The sequence below is a fragment of the Echinops telfairi genome, unplaced genomic scaffold (genome assembly GCF_000313985.2).
Source record: "Echinops telfairi isolate 266 unplaced genomic scaffold, ASM31398v2 ScPeMD7_655;HRSCAF=1070, whole genome shotgun sequence".
NCBI lineage: Eukaryota > Metazoa > Chordata > Mammalia > Afrosoricida > Tenrecidae > Echinops > Echinops telfairi.
In genome coordinates, this window is record NW_022104553.1 from 19,580,110 (window position 1) to 19,594,770 (window position 14,661).

Below are 14,661 nucleotides of genomic sequence, written 5' to 3' on the forward strand. Positions count from 1 at the left end.
GGCTCTATATGTTGCCAGGTTACAGTAGTCAACTTTACTAGTTAATGCCATATTTTTGCGAAAAGAATCCTAATCCACACCAGCACAGTGGTTAAGCGTGTGACTGTTAGCCATATGGTCAGCAGTGCATTATCTCCTCGGTCACTGTGCAGGACAAAGATGTGGCAGTCAACTTCTGTAAAGATTTTTGGCCTTGGAAAACTATGGGGACAGTCCTGCTCTGTCCTACACGTCAGTCAATGAGATGGCAATGAGTTTGTTCTGTTTGTTTTAGTCAGCAGTGTGGATGCTTCCGTGGCCCGAAATCTTGCAGCCCCTTGGTCTTATCAGATCTTTTTAGATTTTTGTCTGATTGATGGAACTGAAGTAGTATCTCATTACAGTTTTACTTTTAGTTTTTTGATTGTCAATAGAATTTAGCTTCTTTCATTACATTTACTGGCCCTTACACTTTTTTTTTTTAATGACATGGCCCACATTTTGGCCCAGTTTTTATTGAACTCTATTAAAAAAAATTAAAATTCATTTGTGACTTTCCAATCTGTTCTGCATCTGATCGCTGGTTGGTAATACTTGTTGCAAATACTTCTGAGGTGTGTTTGTCCACACTTTTTAAAAGATGGTTCTTTATTTTGAGTAATTCTGTTTTTGTTTGTTGCTTCTATACAGAAATACAGAAAATTTAAATGTTGATTTTTGCATCTGGCTATATTCGACTACTTTCTTGTTAGTTTTCATACTATAGCCAAGGAGTCTTTTAAAAAAAATAGTTTTATTGGCATATGCTTCACACACCATACAATTTAATTGTTCATTCTTAGTAAGATTTGTGCAATCATCATGATAATTTCAGAATACTTTCATTGTTAGCGCCCCATCTCCCTCCACCCCCAAATCAGGAGTGGTTTTTTTCCCCCCACTTGGTACACAATTGCAACTCTTGATAATTGTATTTCATCTTTTTCACTCCTTATATCTTTTCTGTTGTTATTCTGGTCTGACAATCGGTATGATGCTAACTGAAATTAATGCTGGTGGACATTCTTTGTTGTTCTTGTTACTGATTTCAAGGGGGTAAAGATGTCAATATTTCATTGTTTAGTGTAGTATTAAGTATATTACCTCTTGGTGGATAAGGACGTTCCTGGCTAGTCTTACTTTGTTCCAAAGGTTTAGTTTTTGTTTGAGTTGTCATTGTCAGTTGACTTTTCTAAAACTTTTGCGATTAATCTTTTTAGTTGATTTAATTCTGTTTACTGAGCTTAAACCTGCACAAGGTCAGTGTGTCTCCATGACTTCGATTTTCGCTCTTTTGTTGCGTTTGCTTTGCCCTGTCATGGTTTCCGCCTGAGATGTGTGTGTAACTTTCCTGTACCAGTGTCAGACTCTCTCTCTTCCAGTTATCATACTAGAACCATTTCTAACATGGTACCGTATTGTGGGGGACCAGCCTCCACCATTGAGTGGGCCCAAGGGGCGGTTGTGTCATTGAGGGGTCAAATTAAAGAGACATTAGACCGGATAAGTCATGCAAGTGTTCACATAAAGAGCGAATATATTTCCAACCAAGGCTTATATGCACTCTAAGAGTGTGCCAGTCCCCTTAATTACAGGTAACTATATGCGTAACAGGAAGGGTTGTGCAATAGGCATACACGTGACAGGAAGGCATACACGTAACAAGATAGCTGGCCTCTGAGTTGGCTTGACCTTAGGAGTCTTTGGGCTCTCTTTCAGGGGAACCATCCATTATCCTTATCAGAAGGGAGTGAGCCTTACTTAGGGTGGGACAGACAGTAGGGCCTGATTGCCTTAGATGGCTGACAACCTTCAGGCAGAGAACCTTGAAGCAGTTGACCTCCACATGTATAGTCAGTGGCCATGTGCTTGCAAACAGCACCTTAGATTTGTCATATATTACGGAGGGACATCCTGGGTTATACGTTTTCTGTTTCTTACACCGTATGTACCATTGAAATCCCAGATTATAAATATGGTCAAGGAATAAAATTTTAATTTAGATTCATACTACTAACAGAGTTATTTGTCCACAAATATTCTCAACATATGCTGTGTTTTCACACAATAATCACTAATACCTTTTACACTTGTCTACTAACTGCTCCCTCTCCCCCAGAGCTGTTTTTATTAATTCACTGTATAACTAATTTTTTTTTTTGGCAACAAAAACAAGGGGGTTGGGAACTGAAGCAAGTCTATTATCTAAATGAATATTCCCCTTAAATCCATAGGTCTTGACTTAATGGAACAAGACCAGAACAAGGTGAGGTCTCAGAGAAAGTGTGCCTTGTTGCTGGTCTTCCCTTGGCCAAAGAGCTCTTACTGTGACTCAGGGCACAACTAGGACACTTAACTGAGTTGGGGTCACTGCCCATTTCCCGAGAACAGCAGAAAATGACGAAGTCTCAGGTAAGCTGCTTTTTTCCCTACTTGAATTTCCGGTGGGTTAGAGGAGGCGGTGAACAGTATAAAGCACAGAACAGTCAAGTGGCCTAGGAAAAAAGGTACAAGGTTAAAGACCCAACTTAGTTGGAGAATGGACGTCTATACAAATCATGGGTCATAATGAAATTGGCCTGCTGATTTTTCTCTTAACTCCCCAAGGGGGGGTGGTTGTCAAAATCAACAGCTGGGTCCTATAAAGCTGAGGCCAGATGTGCCTCCACACTTGAACCTTTCTCAGCAATCCTGACACCAACTGTCTCCCCCTTGACATTCCGTTTCTCTGCTGGGTTCAGTGATTCTTTGCAGAATCACAGTCATCATTATCAAGTGTGTTAGGGAGGCAATTAGAAGCAGGTGTGACTCAGGAGCCGGTTCTTCAGTATGGATCATCTCTTCTTGCTCTCTGCTGCTGGCCCTGCTCAAGGCCTTCTCCGGCTCATGGAACAGAGCTCGTTAGTGCCACTGATCAGTGCCCGGAGGTACCCCATTCTACTAGTAAACCTTGGCCAAAGGCACTCAGGTCTTTAGCTTTGTGTGTTGGAAAGCCTGTCGTAGGCAATAGGTCCCCCAAGGGGCCTCATTCTGCCAGGTCAGCAAGCCTCCTGTCTGATGGCATTGAGCATTAGCACTCTGGTCTCCTACCAGTGTCCTGGTTCTTCTGCGAGCTCTCTGCCGCATACCACTTCTTGGAGTTTGACCGTCTCTGGTGGTGTAGCTCTCATCTTTTGGGCATAGGAGGATCTCTGTGTAAGGACCCCTGGTTCAAAGGAGCTCTTCTCTCTTGGTGGCAATGAAGTCCATCTGCCTGCTGCCGGGATGGCTCCTTGAGCTTAATGGGATGACAAAAGGACCAGTCCCCGTATTAGGGACCCATGCATCTTATTTGCATGGTTGTACCCCAGTAAGAGTGCCATGAACTATATTTGCATTATTGTCGGGGTGAGGGGGCCCCAACACTCAAACAGGTCCTCAGGAGTGACTTAAATTGTGAAAACTATTAAAGAGTGAGAGAGAGCATGTATTTGCCAATGGGTATATATAATGGGGCTTACAGCTAATTCATAAGGCACACCCATCATAGAGCTAACATATATTATCAATAGGCGATATCAGAAGTGGGTAACATACCATATATACTTATGTATAAGCCGAGTTTTTCAGCACATTTTTAATGCACTTTTTGTGGTAAAATTAGGTGCCCCAGCTGATATTGGGATTGGCTTATACTCGAGTATATACGGTAATAAACCAGCAATGGGATGAGTCTTTGTCTTGACCTAGTGCTAGTTGACCTCAATCCCCCTTGAGTCCTCCCCAACTCAAGATGTCAGCAAGAGATGTCAAAACAGAGTTTGCTCCATGATGGTGGGTTGGCTATCGAACCTGATTGCTGTTATCTACAGATCACCTTTAGGCATGGTGAAGTAGCCAGACCCAGAAATGATGCAACTTATATGGTAGCTCCTCTATGACACTTATTTTAGAGGGTGTGTGTGTGTGTGTGTGTGTGATTGGAGGGACTGTGTCTAGTCATGAGCATGTATATTAAGATTTATTTACATCTCGTAACCGTGTGTGCCTTCCCCCACCAGCGTCGACTTTCCAGACCTGTAATTCTGAGCATGGGCGATTGAGCTGCAATCTGTTCTCATGCAGCCCCGCACTTGGCCACACGTTATGAGTAAGCGGTCTAATCCCCTTGGTGGGCCTCGGCAAGCCTAGTCTCACCAGTCATTTGGTGAGCGTGCCATGGTTCTATTTGCTGCAGCTGTTGGGTGTTGTCCAGTCACTTGCCGCTCACAGAGCTCCTCCATGTACAACAGAAGGAAGCACGGCCTGGCCCTTCAGCCCCTCACAATTGCTCTGGTTGAGCCCATGGTCACAACCACTGTGCCACTCCATCTTGTTGAGGGTCTTCCACTGGCCCACTTTACCGAGAATAATGTCCTTTTCCAGAGACTGGCCTACCCTGATAACATATCCAAAATACACGCCCTATGAAGTATCACCATTCTTGCTTCTAAGGAGCATTTTGGCTGTATTCTTCTAAGACAGATTTGTTTGTTCTTTCTAGCAGTCTATGGGACATTCTGATATTCTTCATCATATTAAGTGATTCAATGACGTAATGCAATTCGACTCCTTGGCTGTTCTAGCCATTGCCCTTTTCATACTTAAAGGGCTAACTTCCTCCTCCCAGTCATTTCACTATTCTTAAACAGATCGCTGGTGGTGGTGTGGGTTAGATACCAGGCTGCTAATTGCCAGGTTGGTGGTTCGAAACCTCTATTCCCCCACAGGAGAGAGGTGAGGATGTCTGTTCTTGGAAAGATTTACAGGTTTGAGGGTTGCTGCAAGTTGGAATCTATTTGATAATTTTTTCCTTCTTTTTTCATAAATAGTCACTCACTGTCAGAGGAAACCAGCCTCCAACAGCGGAAAGGCCAGAAGACACAAATGTACGGCGATGGTATAGAAATGATAGTACAGTCCTAGAGGATAAGAAAGATAGGACAGACAGTAAAACAAAGGAGTCAGACACATTGTATGGTCGCATGCTCACCTCAGCTCCTCTTGATGGACCACGTGGAACTGGGAAAAGTGAGAGTGAGCCTTTACTCTCTTGGGACATTTGCAGGTAGCCTTAAAACATGCATCTTCAGTAGTTACATGTGTTACAGGGTGGGCGGTATCTACACACAGGTGAGGAAACCTAATAGCTGCATTGGGGGGAAGGTATGTGGGGGGTTGGGTGACACAATGGGAAGAGAGAGCAAAAGGATCATGTCTACTTCTCTAGGAAGATAGAATCAACCATGTGCTCACTTTAAGGCAGCATAGCTGTTCAGGGGAGAATCTGTGGGAATGCTATTTAAAGCAGGATCATGTACTTGGGCTTTATCCATAACTTACCCAAGTGGAGGCTTTTCCACCATGGAATACCAGCTTTCCAGATCCCCTGTGTGATAAGTTAGGGGATATAGTCCTCAATCTATTTCCCTCAGTGTTAGTTTCCCACAACAATTAACCCTGAAGTTCGGCAGAGTCTTCAGGGCAAAGTTAATCAGACCAGCCATTCAAATTTGTTGCAAGTGTCCACCTAATCTGGTCAAGCTCTCAAAAAACTTGTTTTATCTTTACTCTCTCGGGTGTTAATAAAATTTAACTGACAGAAGATTATTTTCCAACTCTGGGTCTCATGAAATGTCAGAATAGCAGAGTCTTTAAGGGGCTCTAAGTTTAGCCACTGTAATCCAGTTCACCTGTGCCCCCCCAGTCCACTCTTTCATAGTTACAGATTCTTTTTTTTAGCCACAGTATCTCCAATTTGTTTTTATAATCACAAGTAACCCTGTTAATTATCAGCATTCAAAGCAGAATCATATATCCAGTGGTTCTCAACTTTCCTAATGCCGTGACCCTTTAATACAGTTCCTCGTGTGGTGGTGACCCCAACCATAAGATTATTGTTGTTGCTCCTTCATCACTGTCATTTTGCTACTGTGATGAATTGGGCGACCCCTGTGAAAGGGTCATTCAATCCCCAAAGGGGTCATGACCCGCAGATTGAGAACCTCTGGTCTAGAGGGTGGAGGCATGTATTTAAGGTCTGACTGTTTCATAAACTCAACCTTGAGCAACGAATGCTTAAAAACTTCCTTATTTGGTGTCGAGAATGCCACCCTACTTTGGGTTTTCTTTTCAAGCTCATTGGCCACATACAGGATTCAATTTATCTTTGTCAAGTTTATCTTATTTCTACTCATCCTCTAATCTTAATTCTTGGAATGTCTCATGACTCATCCGTGGCATCACTGATCTTTTCCATCTATATTCACTCCCTGCATGCTCACATCTAGTGTGACAGGCTTAACCACCGTCCATTAGCTGATGACTTCTCCTTATATCTGCCTCCTAGACCTGTTCCCTGAAGTTCACATTATGTATTTCACTGCCTTCTTGACATCACTTAGTTATATTACCACATACACTCGTGTATAAGCTGAGATTTTCCGCACATTTTTAACGCAGATTTTGTGGTAAATTAGGTGCCTTGGGTGATATTCTGGTTGGCTTATACTCGAGTATATACGGTATATCTCTACAGATGTGTCCAAGGTACTATTTCTTTTTTTTTTTTTTTTGGTACTATTTCTTAAACCAAGATCCTGATCTCATCTCCAGCCTGTTTCTTCCATAGTTACATATGAACAGATAGGGTTCATATTCAGGTCAGTTAGTTAAATGTTTATCTTCATATACAATATACCTCTATATGCATTAAAAAAAAAAAATCACGTCCAGACATTCTAAAACATCTATGACATAATAGTATATTTAGTTGCATAGTCCTACCCAGCTCTTGGTAGGAGTTACAAAGACTTTAATTAGAAGAATCAAATAATTCGCTGCACTACACGTCTCTCACTTATTTCAGGGCAAACTTTTTCAGTAATTCACTTAGTATTTATCTTAAATTTTAAGTGGTATTTTATTTCAGATTAAGTAAGGTTCTTTATACAGGTAATCCCCTGGATTATGATTGAGTTCTGTACCTAAGTCTTTCTTTAAGCTGAGTTTGTACATAATTAAGTACAGATAGAATTTATATTTCATGTCAGTCAAATGTTTGTCTTAGTATGTAATAGATAATGTACTCTCAAATGCATTAAAAAAGTAAGGAAACCCTTTTAGCCATTCTAAAACATCTATAACTGTGGGGGACCAGCCTCCCCACAACCAAGTGGGTCTAAGGGGCAGTTCTGTAATTAAAGGGGTGAATTAAAGAGACATCAGACAAGATAAAGCATGCAAGGGCTCACCTCTGTCATAACTTCATAAGCCAGATCCAAGCAGAGGAAGCAAGTACTGTTAATCTCACGAGTTACCTAATCTGGGGCACGCAGGCCACGGTAAGCACTAAGCACATACATAACAGGAAGGGGTTGTACAATAGACATACACGTAACAGGAGGGGGATGAGCTAGGGGTGTGCACACAATAGGAAGAGGAGACACTAGGGGCACACGTGACAGGAAGGCATATATGTAACAAAATAAGCGGGTTCTAGAGTCAAGATGGCAGCTAACCTTGGTCGTCCCTGAGTTGGTTTGACCTTAGGAGTCTTTGGGCTCTCCTTCAGGGGAACAGTGCATTATCCTTATCAGCATGGAGTGGGTCCTACTTAGGGACAGACAAAAGGGTCTGATTGCCTTAGATGGCTCACAACTTTCAGGTAGATAACCTTCAAGCAGTTGACCTCCAAGTGTATATAGTGGCAGCCATGTGCTTGTAAGTAGCACCTTAAAGGTTGGCATTATTATGGGGGGACATTGTGGGGAATAACTTTTACTTATGTGAATGTGAGTGGGAGGCATCTCCAACTCACGAACGTGAAGGTTTCCTCCACGGGGAGCCTTGGCCTCCCAGTGTCCTTAATGTATGAATGTTGAGAGTTTGCCTGCAAACACTCTCTTCTCAGTTTTCAGATTCCCACATATAACATAATAGTATATTAATAGTACTAATGATGTTTTGATACATATTGCAAAGTAGTACCCATTTGTTATTATGAACTATTGTCTGTACCTGAAGTTTTGACATATACCACCAGATGTTTGTAACTGGGAATGGCCTGTATTCCTAATTTGCTGAGTTATTATTATTAAAGGGTGCTTTATATTTGTTTTTTCCGGATGTTTTGTTATTAAAATTTATAGATGTACAGAAAAGTTGAGTTTTACAGTGAAGACACATGTATTTATTGACTGGATTATGTAACTAATATTTTAATATAGTTGTCTTATCACATACCTCTCCATCTAGACATAATTTGTTTCATCTTATTTTTGATGCTTTTCTAAGTAAGTTGTAAACATCAATGCATCCCCCAAATACTTCAGCATGCGTATCATTAAGTAGAATTTACTATGTTTTTACTTTATTTATTTAATGTAAAATTTATATACAATTAAATACATAAATCTTAATGTATCATCCAATGGTTTTGAACTATGTATAACTTGTGTTACCTGCTTTTCATGTATCCGTTTTCATGATTATGTGATTTTTAACCTGTTCATATGGTAAATTACATTGGTGGCTTTTTAAGTGATAAGATTTTTAATGAGCTTTAAGTTTCTACCACGAGATAGACTCATCAAAAATTTATGTAAGATTTCTTATTTGAAAATGATAAGTTCTTGTGTATCTTTTTCATGTCACTGAATGAAAATCACTTGAATTTAAACAAGAACATGCCCTTGCAGGTAGCATTGTTATTCAAGGATGTTGCCGTGTACTTCACCTTGGAGGAATGGCAGCTGCTGGACTCTGCTCAGAAGGACCTGTATTGTGATGTGATGTTGGAAAATTATAGCAACCTGGTATCAGTGGGTAAGGACAGCTTTCCTGTAGAACCCTCGATTAACTGCCAGTCTAATGTATCTTCTTTATCAATGACTATCATTTGTAAGTCCTCCGAAGTATTTCGAACTTGCAATTTATAAACGATCAACTCTGAACTCAGAGGGTCATGCTCTCACCTCCTAAGTGAAAGTTGTTCATGTTGCTGAAGTGCAAAGCCTCAAATACACCTTTCTCAGCTCTTCAAAGGCCCTGAAGACCAAGGTTTTAGACCAAGGTCTCAGACCCAGGTTTACCCATATACTGGTTATTATGTTTTCAGATTAGAATCAATCTTTCCAATGTATTAAGAAGATTCATAGACTGTAAAGGTCGGAACCAAGAGAGCAGTCTGAGTGAGTGAAAACCAGGTAGGTGGGTGAGAGTAGAAAAGTTTAGAACCCCTGATATGCTGTTTTTTACATTTTTACTTTAAAATACTTGGACCTTTAAAGATGAACACAAAGACATTCTTAGATATGTCTTTAAGAGTACTTTCTCTCATTACCTTTTTCAGAGTAAGATTCAACTTTGATATATAGACACTGTGGCCTTTAAATCTACACATTGTGCATTGCATTAGATCGCTAAATCTGAACCAGCACCTTATGTTCTAGGTTCCTCTCTCTCTCTCTCTCTCTGGTATATTATTCCCTCTATCCATACTGCATGCCACCTTTATTCACACAACAGTTCACCTATGGATAAAGTTATGCTTTCGAATAGTCATAATTTTCCCTCCTTGCTCCTGTTTTGTATGACTTCTATGCCCCGCTATATCAGTTCTGTTTTCTCCTGCTTAAAATCTCCAGTTTGTAGTCTGTATCCAGAATGTTATTTCTCTCCTTTGTTCCTGTTTTGAGAGTGCTTCCCTTTCAGCATTCCTTTTCAGTTATGTAAGGATTTATTGGTCTCCTTCCTAGAAGAATCCTGGCAAATTAATCATCCCACTCGGCACCAGGAAAACATTGACAAGCTTGACCCTATGGAGCGACAGCAGGAATGTGATGTGCTTGGAAAAATATTTCATCTGAGGAAAAACTTGGATAAATTTCATTCATACAGAAAAACCTTTAAACATAATTTTAATTTGCTGTTCAATAGCACACATTTTGTCACTAAGAAAACTAAAGAATTAAATGTACCTGAGAAATTATTTCTTTGTACTACCCATGAAAACATTCACCCTGGAGCTAATTGCAATGCTTGTAGACGAGCTGCCAGTAAAAAGCCACGCCTCAACACAAATCGTAGAGAAATGAAATTTTACAAATGCAGTGAATGTCAGAGATGCTGTAACCATGTGTCACAGCTCCTTCTACACCAGAGGATTCACACACGAGAGAAATCCTTCAGGTGCATTGAATGTAGGAAAGCTTTTGTGTGGAAAAGTCACCTCATTTTACACCAGAGAACTCACACAGGAGAGAAACCTTTTGGATGTAATGAATGCGGAAGACTCTTCTCACAGAAATCACAGCTTATTGTACATCAGAGAACTCACACAGGAGAGAAAACTTATGAATGTGGTAACTGTCCCAAAGCTTTTATTCGGAAGGCCGACCTTATTTTACACCAGCGAACTCACACAGGAGAGAAACCGTATGAGTGCCGAGAATGTCAAAAAGCCTTTAGTAGTAAGTCTCAACTCACTATACACCAGAGACGTCATACAGGAGAGAAACCCTATGAGTGCAGCGAATGTGGGAGAACGTTCCCCCATAAATCCAGTCTAATTTTACATCGGAGAACTCACACAAGAGAAAAACCCTATAAATGCAATGCCTGCCAGAAAACCTTCATCAGTAGGGCGCATCTCATTAAACATGAGAAAACTCACACAGGCGAGAAACCCTATGGATGTGATGAATGTGGGAAAACTTTCTCTCTCAAATTTAATCTCACATTACACCAGAGAATGCATACAGGGGAAAAGCCCAACCAATGTAGTCACTGTCGGAAAGCTTTCATTCGGAAGTCCCAGCTCATTGAGCATCAGAGGACTCACACAGGAGAGAAACCCTTCGCATGCCAAACGTGTCAAAAAGCTTTCACCCGGAAGTCAGAGCTCCTTTTCCATCAGAAAATTCACACAGGAGAGAAACCGTATGAATGCAGTCAATGTCAGAAGGCTTTCATGAGACAGTCAGAACTCATTTTACATCAGAGGATACATACAGGAGAGAAACCTTATGAGTGCAATCAATGCCAGAAAGCCTTCAGAACAAAGTCCCAACTCAACATACACCAGAGGACACACACAGGAGAGAAGCCCTACAGATGCACTGACTGTGGGAAAGTCTTCACACAGAAGTCGCAGCTTGTTGTGCATCAGAGAACTCACACAGGAGAGAAACCGTATGAATGCAGCCAGTGTCAGAAAGCCTTTAGCACCAAGTCCCTACTCACCATACACCAGAGAACTCACACAGGAGAGAAGCCCTACAGATGCAGTGACTGTGGGAAAGTCTTCACACAGAAGTCGCAGCTTGTTGCGCATCAGAGAACGCACACAGGAGAGAAACCATATGAATGCGGTGATTGTCAGAAAGCTTTCAGCCGTAAGTCACCCCTCATTATACACCAGAGAACCCACACGGGAGAAAACCCCTATGTTTGTAGTGAATGTGGGAAAGGTTTCACCTGGAAGCCTGGCCTCAGGAGACATCAGAGGACCCATAAAGAAGAGAAGCATTATGAATGCACTGAATGTGGGACATCTTTTAGTGTCAAGGCACACCTCGGTGCACATCAAAAAACCCATATAAGCAAGAAATCATATGAATATAGGAAAATAGGAAAGCATTTAGGGAGATCGTTTCATCATGAGAGCACAGCTGTGTAAGAGAAATTGTTTATATCCAGTAGTTGAATAAAAATAATCATCTGGTCAGGGTTAGAGAACTAAAATGAGAGAAGCCTAACCTAATGCAGATAATAAATTAGATAAAACGTCACAGTACGTGCCAACCCCCAGCCAGTCCTGGGGCTTTGGGGCTCGGCTCAAGGGGAGTCCCTCTGGGACATGAGGGCGCAGTGAGTGGTGTAACCCTTTGCTGGACATGCCTACAGAGTAGGGTACGCTGGGCCCCTCTAGGGTTTCCTGTATGGGCTCCAATCAATTTCTTCCCTTTTTCTTAAAAAAAAAAAAAAAGTAACAGTAAGCAGTAGGTTGCAGTTCATTGTTTATCAGGACAATACATCTATGAAAGAGATCTTGTGAGTACAGCATGTATGACTGTTTTTACACAGATGTCAAAGCTTATATTGCAGACAACCACTATAAATGTTGCAATTTTATGAAAACTTCCCTAAAAATGTATAATATTTTATAGCAGAGGAACATATATGGGAAAGGAACTATTCACATGAAGTGAATGCTGGGATATTTTTATTCATTAATCTCTACTGCTCCAGAGAATTTACACCTGAGTGATGAGTAATGAGAATAAAACTTCATTAAAAGTTACACGCAAAAAGGTATTAGAAAACTTACATTTTTTAAAATTATGGAAAAGGTATGTTTAACAGATAATGCACATATAAATGAATGTGGGGATGATTGTACCTGTTATTTAGGAAACATTGACAGGTCATTGAATTATGGAGAGGATTTCTAGAAATAATTTTGTAAGAATAAGTCATATTCTTGTGAATATCATGTTTATAAAAGAAGTCTTACAGAAGAAGAAAAGAAAGAAAATATTACAATATACTTTCAAGATGAAGAAGAGACAGTTCTGCCATGGAATATGAAACTTGTAATGTCTGTGAGTAAATTAAGTAATCAAGACAAATAATGAAGTTATCCAAACAATTTCATCTGCATCGGGGTTGTGCTTTTAGTGTGTCTTCTACCAGAAATGTTGTGGCCTTTACAGCTTTGTATGTAAATATAATTATAGGTATATGAAATGAATATATGTTATTAGGATTAATTTTAAAATAACAGAAAAGTTGCAAGAATCGTACAAAGAATGCTGTATACACTTCATCCAGATTCCTCAATTGTTAATATTTTCCTCACTTGCTTTAGTATAGTGTCTATCTCATTATATATACATGTATTATTTTATTTCTTTGAACCATTCGAGAGTAAATTTCAGGCATGAATTTCTTCTTTACTCCTACTTGCTTTAATGTATATTATATTAACTTATGTAAGAAATAGCACCTGCAACCTTCTCTTTCATAAACACACTACAACTCTTAAAATCAGGACTATTTTTTTTTAATCATAGGAAAATCAGGAATGTTGATTCAACACTATACTCTATAGAATTTACTCATTAGTTATCAGTTATATTCTTTGCAGCTAAGAAAAATATAATAGAGCTTATATATGATCCAAAACAATGTTTTGTGTATAACTGTCATATTTCTTTGATCTCTAAATCGGTAGTTCTTCAGTCTTTGTTTTTTATTGAAGAGTAAAGGCCAGTGACTCAAAACTTGAGTTTTCCTAATGTCTTTTCATGATTGAAAGTGTGTTTGTGGCAGAGTGACTCGCTCCGTGCGCGACACTGTCTTCAGTGTGTTGCGTCAGGAGGCAGATGGTCTTGGTTTGCCCCTTTGCTCATAGGATGAAGTCTTGCCAGTTTTTAGGGTGTTTCTTGGCTGGTTTCTCCACTAGTCATCTCTTTTCCCCTCTGAAATCAATAAGCAATTTGTACAGAGATAACTTGGGATTATGTAAATATCCTGTTCTTCATCAAATGTCCACTCATTATATTCTTTTCATTAGTTTTGGCAGCCAGTTATTATTATCTGAATCATGTTCTGTGATGGCTGCACACGTCATGGTTTTTGTTTTTTAAAATTTATTTAGTATTGAGTATTTACTGTAAGGAACTTTGTTTATCACCTATTTATTTGTTTCTTTGTCAGTCTCCATTCAAGGATTTCTATGTTGTACACTGGTTTATGTTCTGTTAATCTCCTTGTTTATTATGTGTTTGTATATTCTCAGATTTCACTAGTACAACCCCTCCAAATTGACTCCTGTGTCTTTTTTGTCATGTTTGCCCCATTTTCAAGTACTTCTCTCTGGCTCAAAGATATTGTTCAATATTACCTCTAAATTTTTTTGTTAAAATTGAACAATTTTACTTACATCCAAGGATAGCTAAGTATTTTATATGTGCAAATCGCCCAGCACTCATTAATGGAACACTGTACAGCAGTGAAGGAACCCTGGTGGTGTAGTGAGTAAGCACTTCACAGTTAACCCAAATGATGGCAGTGTGAATCCACCCATTCCAGGTCAAAGATCTGGTCATATGATCCTGAAGGATTACACTCAGGGAATTCCTATGTGGCAGTTCTATATTCATCAGTATGGCTGAATCTCGCACAAATCCCTTTAAATATCACAATGAAATATAAAAGTATAATATTAAAATATTATAAAAAGCAAATACCTGGTAGATTCATATACAACAAACCCACGAAGAAAAGTAAATGCTAAATGCAAAAGACAGGGCAAAAAAGAAGCCTTCAACAGCGTTGAGAATGTTTTCAATGTTAAACCTGATGGAGATACGTCTTCACTCTGTTATTAGTTATATCCTACATATATGTTATATGTTCCTTTGTATGAAGTATAATTTCAGAAATTACTACTGGCTAAAAAATATCAATGCATAGGGTTTTTGAGTTCATTTGGATACCTATTTATGGAAAATTGTGTGTAAGTTAAGTATTTGGAGTCAAGGAGCCAGTCGTATTTGAACAGTAGGATTTTATGGTATTTTTGCATTGTTTTTCATCCTGTTAGGATTTAATGAGTTA

General features: G+C 39.7%; 1 protein-coding gene across 2 annotated transcripts; it reads left to right on the plus strand.

Annotated features, from left to right (window-relative positions):
* Positions 1-2,260: 2,260 nt before the first annotated feature.
* Positions 2,261-13,869, plus strand: LOC101650059 (zinc finger protein 605-like). Of its 2 annotated transcripts, XM_045292539.1 has the most exons (3): positions 2,261-2,430; positions 8,736-8,862; positions 9,795-13,869. In XM_045292539.1, exons 1-3 carry the CDS (start codon positions 2,416-2,418, stop codon positions 11,714-11,716), a joined length of 2,064 nt encoding a protein of 687 aa, XP_045148474.1. In that variant the 5' UTR covers positions 2,261-2,415; the 3' UTR covers positions 11,717-13,869. The 2 variants fall into 2 exon arrangements, with proteins under 2 accessions (XP_045148474.1, XP_045148473.1); XM_045292538.1 differs by lacking the exon at positions 2,261-2,430 and having other exon boundaries at positions 8,666-8,862; positions 9,798-13,869.
* Positions 13,870-14,661: the final 792 nt, after the last annotated feature.